At 29.7% G+C, this 24,906-nt stretch overlaps 1 protein-coding gene across 4 annotated transcripts in view; it reads left to right on the top strand.

Annotated features, from left to right (window-relative positions):
* Positions 1-3,221: 3,221 nt before the first annotated feature.
* Positions 3,222-24,906, top strand: part of LOC122857538 (transcriptional repressor p66-beta) — a 28,392-nt gene continuing 6,707 nt past the window's right edge. For 2 of the 4 annotated variants that reach the window (XM_044159766.1, XM_044159764.1), the window contains exon 1: positions 3,222-3,482. In XM_044159766.1, coding sequence (XP_044015701.1) covers positions 3,471-3,482 — 12 coding nt within the window. In that variant the 5' untranslated portion in view covers positions 3,222-3,470. Of the gene's footprint in view, positions 3,823-24,906 lie in introns of all 4 variants that reach the window. The other 2 variants (XM_044159776.1, XM_044159769.1) reach the window with 1 other exon arrangement.

Genomic DNA, 24,906 nt, shown 5'->3' with positions numbered 1-24,906 from the left:
TCTACCATTATGTTTTCTTTGAGATTCTTCAAATTATTTTTTGGAAAATATAATAATAAAAACAAAACATAAATTTACAATTAATGTCGCCAAAAAGCCTCAATTTTTAAATACCTGTCTATTCATCATACCTTTAATAATCGAAAGACGTGAAATATCCAAAAGAATGTCAAAATTTTGAAGTATAAAGTTGAATAATTTGCTAGATAAAGAAAAAATAAAAAAAAAATTAGGCGCTGCAGTTTTTATTATTATATTATTATCATACCATGTATCGAAAAAGCGCCTAATTTTTTTTTAAATTTTTTTTTATCCAGCAAATTATTTAACTTTATACTTTAAAATTTCGACATTCTTTTGGATATTTCACGTCTTTTGATTATTGAAGGTATGATAAATAGACAGGTATTTGAAAATTGAGGCTTTTTGGCGACATTAATTGTAAATTTATGTTTTGTTTTTATTTCACTTGATTTGTTTAAATTAATAATAAATTATATTTGTAATTCGTCTACTTTAAATTGACCGTGAATACCATAATAAATAATAAATAATAATCGAATACTAATTTTCTGGAATATAAAAATTTAAACGTGTATACATGGGTGCATTCCTTTAATAAAAAATTTTTTTTCGCTCTGCAATTTCGCCCTGCAATACTGACTAAAAACTAGAAACAGAAACAACGACAAAAGTGATAGAATCCTCTATGTAATCCTTCAGACTTTGAACATTTACGATAATATCCTGTACAACCTATGTGACATTAACAAGCAATTACAACAAGTAAATTTTCTTTTTATTTCAGTTTGACATAAATATTGAACAGTCATTTAGGTAATTTTTCCAATCATTGAAAGCCAAAAAAAATAATGTCATGTGCTAGTACTGCCACTACAAGAAACAGCTTTTTCCTATGAAATTTTGGTTGGTATTACAGGGGGAAATTGCAGAGCGAAAAAAAAATTTTTATTAAAAGAATGCACCCTATACTATATATGTACGCTTTGAATAAAAGGAAAAAGAAACAAATTCTGCTATACCATCAATGATAAATAACTAATACATGCGGCTGCATACACACACATGTATGCATGTAAAAAAAAATTCAGAAGTAGGGATAGGCGCGGGGTATGCGCAACGCAGTGTTGGGTAGGTAAGATACCTTGGTATCTTACATGGGTAAGATACCATGTAAGATACTGTATCTTACATCATTGGTTTCATACATCGAGGTATCTTACACTGCGTTCCCAGCGCCTCCTATGATTTTTTAGTGGAACCTTCATGCCACAATTTTTTTTTTATTCGATAAATACACGTCTTTTATTTATTAAATAAATAAAAATCCCAAGAACAAGCAGTAGCTAAGGAAAAGATGGAGCTAAGGAATTACAGTTGCTGCAGTGGATATAAGGAATTATTTTTTGAGCAACTGTAATTCCTTAGCCACGCATCTTTTCCTTAGCTACTGCTTTTCCTTGGACATTTTTATTTGTTTTATGAATAAAATACATGTAAATTTATTTTTTAAAAATACAAATGTCCAAGGAAAAGCAGTAGCTGAGGAAAAGATGTAGCTAAGGAATTGAGGTTGCCAAAGAATTATGTTTCAATGAAATAATGTTGCTTAAAATATAATTCTTTGGCAACCTTAATTCCTTAGCTACATTTTTTCCTTAGCTACTGCTTTTCCTTAGACATTTGTAGTTTCAAAAAATAAATTTACATGTAATTTATTTATAAATGTTTGTATGTTCAGTAGTTAGAGATAAGGAATAAGTACAAGCAAAGAATTATATTTTAAACCACATTATTTTTTTTAAACATAATTCTTTGGCAACCTCAATTCTTTAGCTACATCTTTTCCTTAGCTACTGCTTTTCCTTGAACATTTTTATTTATTTCAAATAAAATTACACGTATATTATTTATTTAATAAATAAAACTGTCCAAGGAAAAGCAGTAGCTAAGGAAAAGATGTCGCTAAGGAATTACAGTTGCCAAAAAAATTCTGTTTCAAGCAACATTAATTTCTTAAAACATAATTGTTTAGCAACATTAATTTCTGAGCTATATTTTTTCTTAGCCAATGCTTCTCCTTGATATCTTATATATTTATTTAACAAATAAAATACATGTGCCAACATATATCGAGCAATGACAGCTAATTGTCGAGTCGACAGTCGGTAAGAATGTTGAAAAATGGCGTCTCAGGTATCTTACAGTTTCTTACAGTATCTTACAGTATCTTACTTTAACGTAAATGTCCTGATTTGGCATTTTTTTTTTTTTTTGTAATAGAGTATTTTCTCTGATAAACGCACAGTCAATGAATCGAGTGGAAGAAACGGAATTTCTTGTAATAAATATAAACACTAAATAATTGTACTATATAATTTTGAAAATTCATGTATTGATTTTTGTTAAATATTTTAAAAAATTAGAAAATGAAAGTATACTGAAAAAATTTAGTTCTGCTAAAAATCACGAGACTGAATAAAAGTCGATAATAATAAATAAATATTTTTCGTATATAGTTTTCGTTTTTGATTAGGCATTTATTGGGCTTTAAAAATATATGAAATATTCAATTAAAATTTTTTTCCAGTAAGATTGATAGAATTCTCTACTAAACATATATATTCAGTTTTTTTTTATACGCTCTGAAAAAATACCAGCCTCGACATTCATTTTTTAATTATCAATTTATTTATTGTTATCTATAATCATTATTATAATATTAAATCTGTATACGTATTTTGACACTTGGCTACGACTCACACCACTCCACTATTTGTATGTGTTGGTATGTCCTGTATGTATTATATTATTATTATGATTTCGACCATTTGGAAATAGTTTACTATTCGGTCACCAGATGCCATGGTGAATAGGTCAGAACCCTATAATACAGATAAATAATACGAAAAAATATTATTTATACGAAAAAAAAAAAACATACAAACACGCGTTGGAAGCGCGTAATCGGTCTCGTATAGCGAAAAATAACATAATAGCCAGTGTTTAAAGAATTTGAAATAATTAAATAAATAATAAAATTAAAAAAATAAATTATAGACGACGTTACTAACGCAGTATGAAATTATGAAACTCTAGAGGTATTATACCTCTTTCAAACCGGTTGTTAACCTCTGTATAATACCGGGTTTAATACTAACCCAACGCTGCTCTTCTTGCAAGTATTCAAGTAATGCAAATTGATGCAAATTTTTTACTCTTGCGTTCTACCATTCTTTTTTTCACAAATTATCACTAAAATAAACTTCTTCCTATACTAGAAGCATAATTAAGTTATGCCGGTGAATGAGATCCTAATGTTTAAACATCCAAATATATACTACATTGGTCAGTTCATCTGCAACTGGGAGTTGTTGTTTGTGCTAATGAGTAGTGAATCGTGAAATGCTGGGTTCTACTAAAGCGTATACAATTCTCTACATATTTATATGGATATAAATGTAAGCAATACGAGTAGTGGATATACTGTATATAACATCAGTATATTTATCTAATTCAATACATCGCATGTGAAATCGTGCAATTGTTTTGAGATTTCATAGTATCTTGTTTTTTAGTCTTCGGTTCACCTTTTTCATATGAAACTCAGTTAATAGGACGAAATAATTTTTTTTTTTTGTGTGATGAATCTATCTCATCAGATCAGTGCTTCTATTTACGGGATATAATTGTTCAAAATCTAAGTCTCGATGAAACCACTAAACCAAACAATTTTTAGTTGAATAACAATTTGTTTTTCTTAACGATATTCAAAATTTGAAAAATCGCTGGTGTACAAAGGTAATATAAAATTATAAATAAATTTCTTTTTTATTTTTGAATATACCAGCACCACAAAAGTAAAATAGCCATTTTTTCTATCAATTCAATACAAGATAAGAATCGCGGATAACAAATTGATTTAAAAAAAAAATGAACTCTAGTACCGTGAGCTTCGTCTATATCGAAATTTTGTCTTGCTATATATCAAAAACAATAATTCTAATGATTTTAGTATGAATAAAAATATGATCTTTCCACAGACATAAATTTGACCTTACAATGATTTGACCTATGCATAGGTACTTTTGAGAAATGAGATACTTTAACTTTAACTTTAAAGTTTCTCATTTCTCAAAAGTACCTATGCATAGGTCAAAGTCATGTTTGTAGGAAAATCATATTATCCCTAGCGGATGGCTCGACTCTCCAATGTAGCATTCAGTCGACAGCGATTTGACAGCCAATCGACAGCATATATAAAACGTAATTTACGAGCACCGGATACTCAAAATGAGTTGGAAAAATATGAAATAAATATAAGATTATAATGACAATAACTTAAACTGAATAGAACCTTGAATAGTACATGTATTTAATATTAAATGAGAGTTTGAATTATACAAGGTAGAGAGGTTAGATTGACATGATTCGCATATCTACTAGAGTCTGAAGGCTGTCGAGCCTCAGACCATTCATCGGTGATTGACTCGGTCATTATTACCGAGATATTTTGTCACTGAATCGACAGGCTTTCGACACCGAATTGAGAGGTGTCTAATTTATTCATTTTTCATTGCTTTTAATTGTTTAAATATCATGAAGGACTGTATTAATGATGAATTTGCATTTTTTTTATAAAAAAATTAATAGAATATATAAAAAAACTTGTAAAAATTAAATAAAAAAAAAAATTTTTTTTGTTTATAAACTTTATATCACTATATGCCAGTTGACTCTGTCTCGACACCGTTTTGATCGCGTTTCGACAGCATTTCGACAGGCTTTCGACACCGAATTGAGAGGTGTCTAATTTATTCATTTTTCATTGTTTTTAATTGTTTAAACATCATGAAGGACTGTATTAATGATGAATTTGCATTTTTTTTATAAAAAAATTAATAGAATATATAAAAAAACTTGTAAAAATTATAAACAAAAAAAAATTTTTTTTTTTCAATTTTTACAAGTTTTTTTACATTTTCTATTAACGTACAACGCTAGCAAAATTTTTGGGGCGGGGCCTAAATCCAGCTCCTATGCTTTAACACAGAAAATATTCATGCTTGACAACTCCAAAAAAATAAAAAATAAAATTTTCAATTAGTTTTTTATGTATGAAATCAATCATTATTTATATATATTTTAATCAGTATAATTATTTTATAGCATAAAGAATCATTTTTCCATAAAAAAAAATTTTATAATCGTATTTAAAAAAAAAAAACACTGAATTGTGTTCATTATGTTGTCAGCCTGATGGTGATAAACAGTGAAAAACCTGATGAAATTCCATTTTTTTGTGGATAGTTTTTATAATTACAGAAAATCTAATACGGGTTGCCACAATAATATTGGTATCAAAAAAAACTTGATATTTTTTTTTAAAAATCAGTAGTTTTTGGGAAATCTGTAACTCCATTTGACCACATTTGTTTATGTTCGAAATTATTTTGTTACATTTGCTCCCATAAGAGCCACGTATAACCTCTCTAAAACAGGCCGACTTTAATAATTAATATAAAAAAAACGAATACCAGTACCTATAATTCTAAGGGCACATTAAGATGCATTAATATTTCATTTATCTTATCTCAAAATTTCATAACATCCTCATTCCATCAAGTTTACTAGCGTTGTACGTTAATTTTTTTATAGAAAAAAAATCGTTTCCCGTTAAAAATTAGTAGTAGTAGTAAATTGTAGTAATAAGAAACAATTGACTTATCGAAAGGATGGAAGTTACAATGCAATAAGTCTCTGGTGACCAAATAAGATGAACTACAATATAAAAACTTTCTCTTTCATCAGATTCAAGAAGACGAGTCTTGAGTCTTCTGGATCGGATCACATGCAAACCCGTTTCTACCAAGAGCATGGAGGTGTATAAGGAGGGTAATCTCTCGAATTTCACTGAAGCTCACAGAATGGAGTACAGCGTGCCAGCCAGATGACGTTGTAAGAGTTCAAAGTCACATTGTTTTTGTTATATTTGTGTAGCTCAGTTAGAGTATTCCTTCATTATGTAAAAAAATAATACAACTACATAATACATTATTTATTTAACAAATAAAATTAAAGCAATTTATTCTAATAAAATAAACACCAATGAAGGAATACTCTAACTGAGCTACACAAAAAAAAAAAAAATATAAACAAAAACAACATGTGACTTTGGATCTTCTCGCTACTAGCGTCATCACCGGCAGAAAAACGTACTGACTTGCTCCATTCCGTGAGCTTCAACAGCTCCCTATGCCAATACACAGTGTGACGTCACAGATTACCCTCCTTGTTAAACTCCATGACCAAGAGAAAAGTATGTACTATTTATGTACTAGCATCTCTGGTCATTCTACATTCTTTCCTCGAAGTTTAGGGGAATCATAAAATTCCCATGCTGACAATGTTGAATAAGTTCTTTTCATAGTTAAATTCAAGTATTGATCCAGTTCAAAAACCAAATAAAAATATTTCGGAATCTTGTTAAACTTTGGGGTTTACAATGACGTAATTGAAAATTTAAGAAAATATCCACAACTTTGAAAAACGAAAATAAAATGCCAAGTGTCACCGAATAAACAGTAAAGCGGTGTCTCCACGCTATAGAAATCTCATGCAAGATCTTGCACGAAAAAATGAAACATGTTCTATTGGCTGCAGTGTTGGGTAGGTAAGATACCTCGGTATCTTACATGTGTAAGATACCATGTAAGATACCGTATCTTACATCATCGGTTTCATACATCGAGGTATCTTACATTGCGTTCCCAGCGCCTTCTACGAATAAAAGTGAAACCTTCGTGCTACAATTTTTTTTTATTCGATAAATACATGTAATTCATTTATTAAATAAATAAAAATTCCAAAATAAGTAGCTAAGGAAAAGATGTAGCTAAGGAATTAATGTTGCTTAAAAAAGAATTTCTTTGGCAACTGTAATTCCTTAGCTCCATCTTTTCCTTAGCTACTATTTTTCCTTGGGATTTTTATTTATTTGAAAAATTAGTTATTTAAAATTAAAGCAACATTAATTCCTTAAAACATAATTTTTTGGCAACATTAATTTCTTAGCTACATCTTTTTCTTAGCTACTGCTTTTCCTTGGACATTTTAATTTATTTAATAAATAAAATTACATGCATTTTATTTTTTAAATATAAATATAAATAAATAAAAATCCCAAGGAAAAATAGTAGCTAAGGAAAAGATGGAGCTAAGGAATTACAGTTGCCAAAGAAATTCTTTTTTAAGCAACATTAATTCCTTAGCTACATCTTTCCCTTAGCTACTGCTTTTTCTTGGACATTTCCATTTTTTAAAAATAAAATGACATGTATATTATTTATTTAATGAATAGAAAATGTCCGAGGAAAAGCAGTAGCTAAGGAAAGGATGGAGCTAAGAAATTAATGTTGCCAAAAAATTATGTTTCAAGCAACATTAATTCCTTCAAACTGGTTTTCCTTGATATTATATATATTTATATAACAAATAAATTACATGTACCAATATATATCGAGCAATAAGAACTAATTGTCGAGTCGACAGCAGTCGACAGTCATCAAGAATGTTCAAAATGGCGTCAGAGGTATCTTACAGTTTCTTACAGTATCTTACAGTATCTTACAGTATCTTACTGTAAGTGTATGAAACCTCAAAAATCGACCATTTACCCATCACTGATTGGCTGTGATAGTCTTGCAAGGCTGATTTTCACCAAAATTCTAGTAACTATCTAGTGATGATAGATCTTGCTGCAAGATCTTGCAAGCATTTCTATAGCGTGGAGACACTACTTTAAACAGCTGTATGTGACAGTTAAAGATCAGCGATTATTCCCGATCTATCGCGATCATACTATTATTCGATTATTCTACCCGATTCATTGACTATCCGATTATTCTATAGCATAATCAGATAAAAGTATGCGTATTAAAGAATGGAATTAAGATAATTCTAAGCAAAATTCATTTCAAAAAAAAATTCATGCATTGCAATTAAGTAATATAATACAAAAGGCAAATTATTATTTCAATCCGGGATATAATCTGTTGGTTTAAGTCATGTTTTTTTATTATAAATATTATTATTATTATTATTATTATTATTATTATTATAAATATTATTATTATTACTAAAAATATTATTATTATTATTGTTATTATCATTTGAACAGAAAAAGAATACATAAAGAAAAAAATAATAATAACAATTATTTAACAATTTTTATAATTTTAGTTTACTCTTGTTTTGCTATTAGATTGATATGTATTTGTTTTTCATTTGCTTTTTTTCTGCTATTGAATCGTTGCTGCGCAGTCTGAACATTTTTTTTTTTTTTTTTTTTACCGAGAGCCACGCTGTCTTGATAAAAAACTCTTGTTAATTAGTAATCAACAATTGATTACAATTCGGTGTCCGGTATGTTTTGATAAAAAAAAGCCGTGAAGGATTGCTTGAAACTATTAGTTAGAAAAGAATTTTTATCAATAATTCTTTGAGCTGTACTTTTTATGTTTATTGGTTCAAAAGTTATTGAAAATATAAACAACCAACAATTTAATTTTTTACACCTTTTTTCGACATAAAAAAAGCGTGCATGCGTGAAACTTACTTTGCTCTGGTTATAATTCGCTTGGTCGATAAAATAGTTATTTAGATTATCACGTTACTGAAAAATAAAAAAACATTGCTTACGGACAGGAAGACTAGAGTTCACTTTTCACTAGAGCTGTTAATTAGCCAGTTATTTATTCTTTTGACGGTTAATAACCGGTTTAAAACCAAACGGGGGCGGGGCATCGACACGCATGCGCAAAATTTACGGCTTTATGATAGGACAGATAGATATTGTAAAAAAAAAACATATACAAATCAGAGACTTATTTCAATGTTTAATATAACTAATTATTAATAATAAAAACAATAAATTATTATAAATAAATACCCAGGAAAAAATCGCGTAGATCTACGTATATCAAATTAGATCTAATTGCTTTAGATATAATTAGATCCGCAAAGTGGCGCGATCTACTCGTATATAACTAGATCTCATTAGATCTACTTAGATCTAATTAGATATAATTAGATCTAATTAGATATACTGAGATCTAAGTAGATCTACTGAGATTCCAACAATTTATTGATTTAAAAAAAAAAAAATTTCAAATTGTTTATACAATTTTATTGTTTTATTTATATAACTATGTTTTCGCCGCAAGCAAAAGCCCCAAATGTTTCTATGCTATATGCTGAATTTTAATGACACGTCATCATGTGGTGTTATTAACAAAAAAAAAAACAATGAAATTTTTAATTGGAGAAAAAATTAATTTATAAATAATATTTAACGTTGCCTAATAGAATGCTTGAGCCCAGTCCGCGGATACGAAATCCATTAAGAGCCTTATTTGATTTGTACTAATTTTTAATAATGTCAACAATTATTTTATTTACACGTTATTGAAAGGTGGAGGACAAGTTAATTTTTTTTCAAATTAACTCGGAATCATAAAAAAGTTGCAAAATGATCAGAATTATTTTGTATTAATTTGTGCTATTAACATCGGAATTATTCATCTGAAGAATAACGACAAAAAAAAAAAAAAAGTTACTCCAAAAAATGTTTACACAATATACAGAGGCATGGTGCTTTAAATGATGAATCCTTTTTTTATTTATTTCCTATCTATTTCAAAGAAAAGAGCAATTCTGGTGGAAATATTTCTCCGGCATTACTCCGTTTTTGGTCTATTTTTTGAGAAATTACTCTGGCATGAGATCAATGCTGGATTTTTATCTCCTTCATTGATCTCATGCCGAAATAATTTTGCCGGTACTAATTTCATGCCGACGAAATTACTCCGGCATCAATCTCATGTCGGTGTAATGCAGGAGTAATATTTCCACCAGGGAAAAGCTACAACTTGTATCAATAAAATACAAAGTTACACCACAATAACAATAACATAAATTAAAATTTTTTAGCTCACGTCTTTCTCATCAAAAATAATAAAAAATTATTTAAAATTTTAAAATCAGATTCCAGTAAAATTAAAAATGAGGCGCTAAGTTTAAAAAGTGAAGCACCAAGTTCAAATTTGGATGCGCACGCAGAATGCGACGCCATGACATGATTGCTTTTTTTAAGAAAAAAATATTGCTGGTAAAATGATGTAGATATTGATTGTTTTGTTACAATTACACACTGAGAGAAATTTTAACTAAGAATTACAAACGTAAAAGAAGAAATTACAAAATAAATAGTAAAAACTGCGTTCCCCCGTCATTTATAAGAATTATTCGTATATTGATAGATAATTTTTACAATAAAATTATGTAAAAAATCTGGCCATTGACTATATACAATACTAAGCCATAAAATTTACACAATTTTATTGTAATTTCTGTTTAAAAAAATGACTAAATTCACGACACTCACAAGTAAATTTTAGCAGGCTGAGAATATACCCACTACCGGTTTTAGAATTTACTAAATTTTATTACAAATTTTATTTAAAAGTTGGACATTTTTTGTGTTAAGTTGGGCAGTTAGTGCTAGATTCACGGAGAATAGCAATCAATTCCCGGCAACATTTTTTCTTTTCTGTTTACACGCTCAAAACTCGAAAACTAATTGTTAAATAGAAAAAAGTTATTCCTGATAAATTGTTTAGAAATAAATAACTAATAATAAACCTCGCTTAACCCCATACCTAGCTTCAACAGATAAGGCTGTAGAAATGCTTGAAATTACATGACAGTTCAATCATTTGTTCAATCGGTCGGCCATCTTTGTGTTATTTCGCCCCACAAACAGAATTTTTACAAAGCTATATAGTAAAAAATATTTAAGTCTATGCTAACTTTTATATGTGTACATAATAATTTTTATTATATATATAAGAATATTTATTAAATTGTTTATGTAAATAGTTTATTATAAACAAACAAAGTTACCTAGGACAAAAAAAAAGTTATGAATAGATGTATTTCTTTGCATAGAATCGTTTTTTATCAATTACATTGGTCTCTAACTATTTTGACTTTACTCGAGTAACACCTTAAATAAATAAATAAAAATAAAAAATATTAACTCATTTCAAATTATAAAATAAATGAGTCGGTAGCATAGGTCAGTTCGATATTCTGGGATATATAACACTACGTTTATTTTTTTCTGCAGTCCGATTGACAGAGCAATTTTTTTACAATTTAGGACTTTTTTTTGCCGCTCATGGCGCTTGTAAATTTTTTTTTTATATAGATTTTACATACAAAAGCTTCACAAGCGCCGCCAGTGGAAGAGAAAGCCTCAAAGTGTAATGCCCTGTGAATTGGACTATGGGGCTTATATTTTTCCCTAACTGAAGATTTTTTTCATGCGCAGAGACCGATTTTTGTATTTGGGCGAAGGGAGTGGGAAATGTGGATATTATGACAATGGTATCTTCAATATTGACCCAAACTATGCTACCGACTGATTGCTTTTATAATTTCAAATGAGTTAATATATTTTATTTTTATTTATTTATGTAATATCGTAAGATAAATAAAAAGCTATAGAAAAAATAGTACCTAAGGAAAGAAAGTTGTTTACATGTTAATTTAAACAGAATTAATTCAGCCAATGAAATTAACATGTAGGCAACTTTCTTTCCTTAGCTAATATTTTTCCCATAGCTTTTCATTAATTTGAATAAATAAAAAGTCATAGGAAAAATGGTAGCTAAGGAAAGGATATTTTAACATGTTAATTTTTTCGGCTCAATTAATTTCTTTATAAATTAACATGTGGCCACATTCTTTTCTTAGACATTTTTTCTATAGCTTTTTATATATTTAAATTAATTCTAATCTAAATATATTCTTTACAATAGAGCTGTGAGTCAGTTATTAACTGGTTAATAACAGGTGGTTAAAAGATTTTCGGTTTTAAACCGAAAAAGGGAGGAACCTGCGCATAAAAAGCTGCGCGTACTTCATACTAGGTGCTTTCTTTTGTGTATTTATTTTTTTTCCTGTTTATTTTCACGCATGCGCAATTGAATGCGCAATCAGCAAAAAGTCAGATTGCAACAGCGTAGGGCATGCGGGGCTGGATCAGCCATGTTTCAATTTTTATTTTTCAAGAATTATTTGTTCGACGCCACTGTTCTCTCATCAAGTTTGCATGACAGGCGCATGTACATGATCCTGCGCATTAAAGTGAAACAAAATAAATACACAAAAGAAAGCACCTATTAATGATCTATTGGACCGAAAGATTTTGACCACAAATTTTTACCATCACCTGGACTTGAACACGGTATCTTCTTGATGAAAGTCCAGAGCCTTACCTACTCAACCATAGCAGCAATAATTAAAAATAACGAAAATTTGTTTCACTTGAATATTTATCATGACAATCCGAGAATCAACCGACACTCGGCTGATGATCGGCAAATTATATATATTAGTTTTACAGATCCCGGAATGTATTTTTATGATAAATAACCGGTTAATTAACAGCTCTAGTGGGTGCTATAGATGATTTTTACCTCGGAAGTGACGAATATCTCTTATACCCACTCCATATGGCGAGCACAAAATGTCGGACCAATAACACCTCGGTGGCTTCACTCTGCTTGTACCCACTCTATACTGGATAGGCGTATTGTAATTGAATGTCACTTCTTCGAAAAAAAATATGTCATTTTTGATTCTTTACAAAAAAATATATATTTTTTTTTCAATTCATTTTGCAATTTTCGTAAATTTAACCTAAACAACGTTACGTTATATAGGGTTCTGAGCGCTCGGCTTGTTGTTGCATCCGGACCCTCAATTATCCGCAAGTCATTCCGAGTGACTGGGATAGCTATTTTATGGAAATTCACCGTAATTTATGGTTTCATTTGTATCTTTCTCTATGGTTTCCATCAAACAACTATATCGCTTTCGAGCGTTTCCATGTTATCCCGTGTACATGGAATAATTATGTCGAGAATAGCTATACATGTACTGCTAGCAGTCCCCTAACATTTCTTTTCATAAGAGCTCACTAGAGTAATTGAGTGAAAGCTATAGAGTGCATTCGTTTATTCGCGGATTCTTTTCCGCTCTACATGAACGGACTTTACAAGTGCCGTAGAATATTATTTAGCGGATTATTTTTAAATATTTAGTTAGTTAACTAAAAAAAAACTTGACTTCTGAGAGATGTTACAAATATATAGTAACGTACAAAATGATATACCATCAAATACAGTCATAAATTAATTTGTACACTTTCTTATGAATTGTCGGCTATCTGAAACGTGAAATTCCAATTAATTGATCACAATTAATGACAGGGGGGGGCGGTACAAATAATTTTGATAGCATGACATTGAAGTACGAATCAATTTCAATCGACTACAATCGTTGTTTTTTTGTCGGGTCGTTACTTGTCAGCTAACTGATTACGACCCATGAAGTCTGATAACTTGGACTGGAGAACTATGTCATTTTTGTTGTTCACAGCATTTATTGCCAGTATTATGGAACGAAAAAGAATCCGTGAATGAACGAATAGGTGCATTCCTCGAATAAAAATTATTTTTTCGCTCTGCAATTTCGCCTTGTAATACTGATTAAAAACTAGAAACAGAAATAACGACAAAAGTGATAAAATTCTCTATGTAATTCCCCAAGCTCTCTCATAACATCTTATGTGACGAATGACCATAACAAACAATAAAAAAAAGTCACAATATAAAACATAAATAAAAAAAAATTTTAGCTATTAATGTTAAAACTTGTATAGTTGTAAAAACAGTCACATATACAGTTTTATGATAACCATATTCAATAAGTGTTTTTACCATTACCCTGGTGGAAATATTTCTCCGGATTGCTCCGGATTACTCCGGATTATTCCGAATTGCTCCGGATTATTCCGAATTGCTCCGGATTATTCCGGAATTGGCACACTTAGAAAAAATTCGAAAAAATACGAAAAATCGGTTGCAATTCCAAAATACTCGAATTCCAGTGTAAAATGAAGAAAAAAAAGTGACCGAAAAATTTTAATGGGCCAATTCCGGAGTGATACGGAGTTTTCCGGAATTTTACGAAGTATTTCCGGAATTATACGGAGTTTTTCCGGAGTTTTTCCGGAGTTTTACGGAGAAATTATTTCCACCAGGGTATGATTGTCAAATATTGTAGGATTATTTATTTATGATAAACTTTAATAATAAATTTTAGCGATAAATTTACTTTAAATTTTTTGTTTATTTAAGTTATAAACATTGACCAGTCGTTCAGGTTATTCCTTCCACAAATTCAAGCCAAAAAAAAATGTCATGTCCCAGTACTGCCACTACAAGAAACAGCTTCTTCCTATAAAATTTTGGTTGGTAGTACAGGGCGAAATTGGAGAGCGAAAACGAAAATTTGAGTAATGGGGTGCATTCCTCTAAGAGAAATGACAACCTTTGAAGATCTAGCCTTATCTGTCATTTTTTCCAAACAACTTTTTAATTAGTAAAAAACAATATAAAGACCTAAAATTTGGTAAAGTCACTTATGAATATTATGATGCAGTGCATGACAGTATCAGAATTTGTTTATTTAACAAAAAAAATTAAAGATTCTTTTTTCAACGGAGTTTACAATAAATAAATTTCCAAACAACTTTTTTTATTCTAAAACTCAATTAAATTTTATGAAATTTTACGAGATTGATTAAAAAATTATTCTTTAGTGCATGACACTATTGTATTTGCAAAATACTAAAAAAATTTTTTTACATTTTTACAAAAAAAATTTTTTTTACCAGCAATGATATTTTATCAGGGGGAAACACGAAATTAAATTAGTGGCGCTGAAATAATGTATTCATAAAAAAAGTTAAAATTAATTAATGGTTATAAAATTAAGTAATTTACACTTAATCAAATGTAAGTTAGGTAAATTTGAAACGCAAAACATATGGTTAATTATCGGATTACTGTTTAGTATAAACTGCAAGTGTAAGCATTGTAAATTTTTGTGGTTATGAATAACTTGATCGATAAAATAAGAACAATCAAAAAGAATCAGTATATAAAAAAGCATATTTATCGTGGATAATCTAAATATGACTGGAAAAATAGTAAGACAAAGCTCTAGAATAATTAATCTCTTCTCTATTGGTTATCATTTTATTGGCAGCATGTTATTTTTGGGAAACGATTGCATCGAATGCATGAAAACTGATCCTCAAAATTTAAACTTCTTTTTTTATTCTAACATCTTAAATTTTGTAAAATTTTGCATGGGTTCTAAGTATTTGGAGATAATATTTAACTTTCAACTACTTAAAAATTCAAAATCGGAACGATAAACACAGATCAGAAAAGCATATATAAAAAATGCATGCGCTAGTTTTTATATAAATTTGCTGCTTTATATATAAAGGAATTAGATGGACCTTCGTCGAAAAATTCTCATTTTCAATTTGAAGAATACCTGAATACCTGATGTTTATCATGAATTAATAAATTCTGACTGATAAAAAATATTATTTCTCTTATCAAATTTATTTGGTGGACTTATGTAATAATAAAAGTATTACATTTGAGTATGCAATGGTGGGATATATATAGATAGTTGATACGCATGAAATTTGTATAAAAATTAAATAAAATGAGGACTAAAATAAATATTAATATTAATATTTTATAATAGTTTATAATGCATGTACGGACAAATCGGTATATTTAATGAATGTTGCTAAATAAATACAAGTGATTTTACCACCAGATCGTCTAAAGTATGGTTAATTTAGTAATATCTAGTGTGCCAAGCTTGGATCATGGAGGTGCCATGTTTGGAATTCCAGCATTCATAGAAAAACGTGAAAGTTTGCGTGTCGTGAGCAGGCGGTAGACACTTAGCCGGAAGGGTGTGAAATACCTGACCTCGGAAAATTTTTTTCAATATCTGGCAATTCGCCTGAATTTACTATGAAAATGAAAAAATTTGCCTGATAATATTTCAATTGTTATTAATTATTGAAAATGAGTATGGAAAATAGCCGAAACATGAATTCTAATTAATTAACACAAGTTTTTTTATCGTTAATTTGTAGAGTTTGATTTGCTGGATGCAAATTTTATTGCCTCGTTATTTGCCTGATAATAATTAATTTATTAAAATAATAATAAAAAGCTAAAAGCTAATAACCAAGGAAAAGCTAGTGCGCATTCGCATACCTTATCAGCTGTCACGAGTAGTATTAGTATTAGTATGACTATTATGACATATTTCACATGGCACTTGGATTTTTATAAAAATCAATCAGTTTTTTATTTTAGATTAGATTGAGTAATTCATTACGTGCAACACAAGAGTCTTTTCATCGCATATTGTCGTAGGGGATTACACGACATAATAAATTTGACATAATATATCCGACATAATAAATCCGCCCAAAATAAATCACGAAAAAATAAATCGCGACAAAATAAATCGCGAAAAAATATATCGCGACAATAAATTGGAAAAAAATAAATCTTGATAAAATAAATTTAAATAATATTGAATACAAAAATAAATAAAATTAAAAATCTATCAAATTCATCAAATTGTCTTTAAAATTATAAATCGGTAATATTTTATAATAGTTGCTAAATTAATACTGTGACACAATCACCTCCTCATTCATTAGAATGCATTAGATAAATAGAGCAAGATTTGATCGGAGTCTCGTCTCGGTATCAAGCATTCAAAAAACGTCTCGTTTCGGTCTCGTCTTGGCGGTGAGACACGTCTCGGAATCGTCTCAAGTAAAAAAATCAGAGTTTCGTGTAATGATCTCGGCGGTATAACTATGAGTGAACAAAAGTAATTTTTTATATGACAATTTTAAATATATACATTCTTATAATATATTGCAAATAAAATAATATTTTAATATTTTTATATAATAAGTATGAGTATATTATTAATTTTTCAATTATTAATTAACAATGAATATTGCATTTATTTTTATAAAAATTACGTTATCGATTTACTGAAAATAAACAAAAATATATAAAATGAATATAAATTAAATAAATAAATCAAGTTTTAGAATGAAAAAAAAATGCTTAGTTATACCTTTCATTGAACATATATATAGTAGTATAACTTTATTTATTTCACATACGTCTAAATTGAAATATAATTTACCATTATTTTTTAGTTAGATTGATTTTCAATTCAATTTTATTTATTTTATATATTTTTGTTTTGTTTATGGTTATTATATATTTGCAATATATATAAGAACTTATTACTAAAAAATCACCGCAAAAAAAATCGCGAAAAATAAATTTGAAAAAATATAACGCGACGAAATAAATCGCGAAAAAATAAATGAAAAAAATCTCGGAACTAAATGCTAGTATAATATCGGTCTCGTCTAAAATAAAAAATTGTATCAAAATCGTCTCGGTATCGTCTCGAGTTCGGAGATAGAGACGAAAGATACCGAACTGGTCTCGTCTCGTGTGCATCTCTATCATTCATGTAACAATTTTCTTCTTTTAAATTTATTTTGTCTAAATTTATTTTGTCGCGATTTATTTTGTCGCGATATATTTTTTCGCGATTTATTTTGTCGCGATTTATTTTTTCCAAATTTGTTTTGTCCGGATTTATTTTGTCGGATTTATTTTTTGAAATTTATTTTGTCATGTTACCGTCGTAGGGTAAATTATTTAAAATCATATTGGCAAAAATGTACTTCTCAACAAGCATTGATGAAAAGCGTACTAAATACATTTGAAGTTATACATGTTATTTATATAAAAACATAAACACAAAGAAATTGATTAAAATTATGGTCGAAAAAATGGAGCAATTATATTCAGAACTAGCAATAATGTTTAAACACAATATTTTTATAAATAGTTTAGATTCAGGTCATGTATCATATTAATTCAAGTCAAACAAAATGATCCTTTTTTCAAATTGAAATTATTAATCTATTCTAGAGAAAAAATACAAAACGGAACAATATTGCAAGTACATATATAAAATATGTCATAATAGTCATACTAATACTCGTGACAGCTGATAAGTACTCGCTCTCTCTTGGTTATTAATTTTCATTTTTTTATTATATTTTTCAAGTTGACATTATTCTTTATATAGGCATACTCTAATATATTCCAGATGAACTCATTAGCCGATTTTATTGAAGTAGTCATAACTCATAATTATAATTCTAAAATTATTGATTAAACAGATGAATTCATTACGCAGGCTATTAGCCGAAAGGCTCAGCCACAGTATTGGATTTATCCCCAAAAAAAAAAAAAACGTTTATAATTTTCAAACTAATTCTCGTAAAGACTTCGGATTTGGCTTAAAAGAAGCGGCTTTGAAAATTCTATCGCCCCAAATAAAAAAAACATTATCTATTCGGCCATTTTTTTTTCACGAAAAATACTATTCGTACGGAAAAAATTCATATTAGGCTTAAAACATGCGTACTTCAGAAAATCGATCGCCTCTCTGAGAAAATTTCGATCTATGAATCACAATTTTCATAAAAAATTTGAAAAAATCGAAACACATAATGCACTTTCTCGTGAGGGGCGATGAAGTTTCAGAAGACGCGTTGTTTGAGCACGGGGCTGAAGTTAGCGAGAATGTTAGCGAGAAGACGATCAGAGGGCAGGGACGAATAGAGGTCGGGGCAAAATCAGAATGAACCCCTTGAGGGGCGATAGAGTTTCGAAAACCATGTTTTTTTAGCCTAATTTGAAGTCATTTCGTTGATTCTAAAGGCGTGTGGCCACTAGCATAGTTTTTCGAACAAGTTCTATGCCATAGTCCATTTATTACCAGAAACAACTGACTTTTTCAGTGATAACTGGGAATAATCTAGATGGTTCTGGTAATAAATGGACTATGGCATAGAACTTGTTCGAAAAACTATGCTAGTGGCCACATGCCTTAACAAAAGTTATAGCTTGCCTTAAGTCTACGTAGATTGAACGAAAAAAAAAAAAAATTGATTTTGAGAAAAATAAAAAAAATGTACTATTATTGTATTGTTACTATCAAAAATCATTTAACAGATAAAATTTGACACGGCTCTAGCCGGAGTATTGAAAATTTTTAATTTTCAACGGTAACGCAGGCCACACGACCCAACAAACGTTACCAGATCGTTTTTATTATTTACTAGAGTTGTGGGCGGCCGCAAGCGGCCGCTTCCGTTGATCAAGATAAAATTAATGAAATTTTTTATACAAAAAACAAAAAAAAAAGGATTCAAAACAATTCGTATCACCAGTATTAGACTATGTAACTCGAGCATAACAAAGAAATTTACTCCAAAATGATTATATATAGATGCATGGTGCCTTTGATAATGAAAATATTTTTGATTGCTTTCCTATTTATTTGCAAAAAGGGCAAGGGCTAATTTGTACCACTTAAATCGGAATTTGTACCTGAATAACAATAACAAAGTATTGTAAATTTAAATTCTGTAGTCAACTTTTTTTTTTCGAATATTCTTAAAGTACGAATCTATTGCTTTCATTGATTCAAATAAGCTCAATTCTTTTCGAGAATAAAAAAAAAAAATATCCATCTTTATTTATTATCTGAGGTGCCATGCAATTGTTAATGAACAATCTTCGTGATCAAACAATTTTTTTGTTCATATCTAATTAGCCTGGAGTTGATGAAATCTAAGTAATATTAATTAACTGAGTTTTAGGGGCTCAGACAGCCTGAACTTTTTGAGTTTTCAACTTTTTTTAAGTTTTTGTTTTAAAAATTGATAGATATTTCTTTGAAGAATTATGATATGCAAAAAAATTCCATTGGGAGTTCTTCAACTCATTATTAAAAAATATTATATTTTCTCAATTGTTGGTATGCGATGAATGATCATTTTGGTCTATTGCGCATCCCTACTCCCGAATCCTCCTCCCATATTTTATGTTCTCTATGATTTTCCTAGTTTTTAAAGATTAAATTATAAAGTAATAAATTTATGTTCAAGAACTTTTTTTATTTTAAATAAACATTTTGGAGTAATTTGGAGTAATTATAAAAATAATACTGTCACTTTATCAATGTACCCTACACCACACATTTATGTTGGGATTTTGAGAGTAGGGATGCGCAATGGACCGAAATGATTAATCAGCGCATAGCAACAATTAAAAAGTTATAATATTTTTTAATAATAAATTGAAGAACTTTCAATGCGATTTTTTCGCATATTATAATTCTCCAAAAAAAATATCTTCTATGTAAAAAAAAAAAAAGTCAAACATTCAAAAAATTCAGGCTGCCTGCCCTCCTAAATCTTAATTAATTAATATTAATTAAACTATTAACATCCAAAGAAAATTAACTTTACTCCAATATTCTCCAAAAAAAACTCCAAATGAATCCATATGATAGTTTATTCTGATTCCATCGACCCCAGGCTAATTAGAAGTGAACAATTTTTTTTATTTTTTTCCATTGAAAGACAAATTCTGTTATTATCAATGCAAACTAACCCATTACTTTTCCTTCAAAAATAAAAAAAAAGTCATTAAAGAATATTTATTTTTCGAGGTGTCTTGCAATTGTTTATTAACAATTCCAAAAAAAAATCCTTTTAAATAATTTTTTTTTCAACTTTGAAGAGGAAAACGTGGGCTGATGATAGCAGAATCCGTATTTCAGTGGAAAAAAATACAAAAAATGGTTTATTAACGATTGCATGTCACCCCGAACAATTTTTAACATTTATTCATAAATATTGTTGAACAACTTTCTTTTTTATTCTTAAAGAGAAGGCTTATTTAAACCAATAAATGCAGGATTCGTACTTCAATAATGGTTAAAAAAAAATTGTTTACTCTAAAATTTCAATTAACAATACTTTGTTATTGTTAATTATGTACAAATCTTGATTTTATCATATTGACAGGTTCACGTGCCCTATTTAAAAATGAATGTATACGTTTTTTTTTTTTGTGATTAAATTTTTGTTTATTTATAACAAACTTTTATTTATAACAATCCAATTGAATTATAGTGAATCATTTGAAGGTTATGGGCATTAATATTTTTTGACAGATAAAATGTTGTATAATCACATATGTCAACACACACATACATATGTATATGCAGTTAGCGCCACTTATATCAATTTATACGACATGCACGTGATCAATCTAAACTCTAATCAAAATGTGCACAAATTATTGCGGCAATCAAATTTCAAATGAGAGCCAATCAAATTCAAATTTCAGGCGGCAAGTTTGAAATTCATCAAGCGCCGCCATGACACCAAGGGAGCGTTCGATAGCTGGCCGAGGCCAAAAATCCGGCCGTTTTTTTATCATAGTTTATTTCATATGCTTGTAGTGCCAACACTGCTCCATTATAATTCAAAATATTTGAATGGGTTTTTCTCATAGTGAGTTTTCGATTTATCAAGTTGTCATTCTGTTGGCCCAGCTCGAGGCCCTCGGACAGCTATCGAACGCTGCCCAATGCTTTTTTTTATATAGGATTGTTATGTTGAAAAAAAAACAGTTGTGTACAGCACCCGTATTCACAGAGCATTACAATTTAGGGCTTTTCGATTTATTTGCCATAATAAATCGAAAAACTATTGACAAATAGGTAAGAAAAAAGATGAACCCCAATCAATCAATTTGCACTTTTATGTTTATATAATTAATAAGTAATTTTTATAAATAATCCTCAGAACTGTATGCTCTGAAAAATTTTTTTTCATTCTGCAATTTCGCCCTGTAATACCGGCCAAAATTTTATAGGGAAAAGCTGTTTCTTGTAGTGGCAGTACTGGCACATGACATTATTTTTTTTGGCTTCCAATTATTAGATGGATAACTGCACCCGTATTCAGAGGATGTAGGGCGTTTTTTTTCCGATGGTGGCGCTTGTGAAGCTTTTCTATGTAAAATCTATATAAAAAGTTCACAAGCGCCGCCATCGGAAAAAAAAAGCCCTAATGAGAACATCCTCTGAATACGGGTGCTGTTCAATGTTTATATTAAACTGAAATAAATAGAAAATTGACTTGTTGTGATTGTTTGTTATTGTCACATAGCTCGTACCACACATTATCGTAAACTGTAAAGCCCGGAATATTGCATAGAAAAATTTATCACTTTTGTCGTTGTTTCTGTTTCTAGTTTTTAGTCGGTATTACAGGGCGAAATTGCAGAGCGAAAAAAAATTATTTATTAAAAGAATGCACCCTATGTTTGTATTATACAAATTGTAAAACAAAAATGATGAAAGTCACGCACGTTACCGGCAGATGCTTATACGCCGTAATACTGCAGCGCTACTCGATTATGCGGCGATCTTCTAGCGATACAGTTTTTTGAGACAAGTTCGTCCTCCTGTATTTCTAGTCTTCTTGGGTACAGCTTGAACAATTTCAAAAAACGATTAAAACGCCGCCCTATAGCCGTTATACGTAAACTTACGGATGATTCGCATACGCGTCTGAAGTCGCTCAGCACCAGGGATGGGCATATTCTAAGTTTTTGAGTTGTTTACAATTATCCATGGATGAAACGTTTAACACGTTTAAAACAGGATAAAACGGATAAAACCCACGTGATCTCTCAGTAACTCAAATTTTAATGAATTTTAACCATAATTTTTTTCAGCTTCATCTTGTCCTTAGTCATTTATTTGTTTAACAAATAAAATACATGTTATTCATTTTCAAAAAATAAAAATGTCCAAGGAGAAGCAGTAGCTAAGGAAAAGCTGTAGCTAAGGAATTACGGTTGCCATAAAAATTATGTTTTAAGCAACATTAATTCCTTAGCCACATCTTTTCCTTAGCTACTGCTTTTCCATGGACATTTTTATTTTTCAAAAATAGAATTACATGTATTTTATTCATTAAATAAATAAAAATCCCAAGGACAAGCAGTAGCTAAGGAAAAGATAGAGTTAAAGAATTTCTGTGGCCAGAAAAATTATGTTTGAAGCAACATCAATTCCTGAGCTACATCTTTTTCTCAGCTACTGCTTGTCCTAAATATTTCATATTAATTCCTGCAGTCCAATTCACAAGGCAAATTTTTTATAATTTAGGGCTTTTTTTTGCCGCTGATGGCGCTTGTAAAATTTTTTTTCTAAAGATTGTGAAGTGTGGTTTCTCTTACTTTACTTTTTTTACATTTAATTTAATTTATTTAACAATTTTAAAATAAAGACACGAAATTTTAGAATTAATATTAAAAATAGCAAAACAATTTATTTTACAATGAGACTATTTGATATGATATTTTAACAAGTTTCACCGCTAGAGAGAGATGTTTTATACAAATGGATAAAACTAAGGATGAACCATAGGGCTTTGTCCCTAGTGTTCATTAAATAAAAAATAAAAAAACTAAGGATGTTTAAAACGATGTTTTAAACACGGTTTAAAACATTATATTTTATACATGCCCATCCCTGCTCAGCACTGACGCAGGCACTTGCGACTTTTCTAAAATAAAGACTTCTATATTGCTAGCAAGGCTCGATTTTTTCTCGAGAGGCAACGATTCAGACTCTGGCAGCGTTCTTTCGTTAATTTTTTATTAGCGCATCATGACCACGCATTTGCGCAAAGGTGAAAAAGCACGTGAGTTTTCAAGTAGGTGCTTTCTTTTGTGTATTTATTTTCTTTCCTGTTTATTTTGACGCACGCGCAATTGAATGCGCAGTCAGCAAAAAGTCAGTTTGCAACAGCGTAGGACATGAGGGGCTGGATCAGCCATGTTTTAATTCTTAGTTTTGAAAAATTATTTGCTCGACACCACTGTTCTCTCAACAAGTTTGCATGACAGGCGCAGCATTTGCGCAAAGGTGAAAAAGCACGTGAGTTTTCAAGTGTTTGTAAGCGTGTGTGTAACGCACACATATATACTTTAAAAATTTTACTTGATTCCTCTATTTCTGCGCAACTGCGCGGTCAGAATGCGTAAAAAAATAGTGGCAAAAGAACGCAGCCTCTATCGTTTTCCTTGTCGTGTATTAACCAAAACGACGCGCGCATGTGACACTCGGAGAACGTCGGAAGCTCACTCACACTATTATATCTAATTGTTAAATTTATTAAACAATTTCAACAATTCATCAATTTCAATAAACAAACAACAATTTTTACATCAAATGTAGTAGTGTGAGTGAGCTTCTGACGTTTCCCAAGTGCCCCACTCTTGCCACATGCGCGCGTCGTTTTGGTAGGTACACGACAAAGAAGATGATAGAGTCTGCACCGTTGCCGCTGGAAGAAATCCACTTATTGTGAAGATAAGACGCTAGCAATATAGAAGTATTACATATATGATGGCATAGCACTTAGTTGAAAAACTATACTAGTGGCTACTAAGGATGTGCGATAATTGAAAAAAAACCAATAATATTATTTATTTATTATATTATATTAATATAATTGAAATTTGATGTCAAGACTACAATTTCAATGATGGTGCTGTTTATCTTTTCCTCAGCTCTGCTTGTCCATAGTCATTCATCTATTTAATGAATAAAATACATGTCATTTATTTTTATAAATATAAAAACTATAAATAAATAGTAAATTTTAGTTGCTAAAGTTTCTTCAAATGACCGCAAAACGCTAGCGCTTCCTTGCATACGCTCCGTTAGAGCTGTTAATTAGCCGGCTATTTATTTTTTTGACGGTTAATAACTGTTATTAACGGTTAATAACCGGTTTAAAACCAAACGGGGGCGGGGCATCGACACGCATGCGCAAAATTGAGAGCTTCATAATAGGTCCAAAATCAGAGACTTATTTCAATGTTTAATTTAATTAATTATTAATAATAAAAACAATAAATTATTATAAATAAATAAATTGTTATA

This window comes from Aphidius gifuensis, linkage group LG5, assembly GCF_014905175.1.
Source record: "Aphidius gifuensis isolate YNYX2018 linkage group LG5, ASM1490517v1, whole genome shotgun sequence".
Taxonomy (NCBI): domain Eukaryota; kingdom Metazoa; phylum Arthropoda; class Insecta; order Hymenoptera; family Braconidae; genus Aphidius; species Aphidius gifuensis.
The sequence above is the reverse complement of the archived record's forward strand: the minus strand, read 5'-3'. Positions and strand labels throughout refer to the sequence as shown.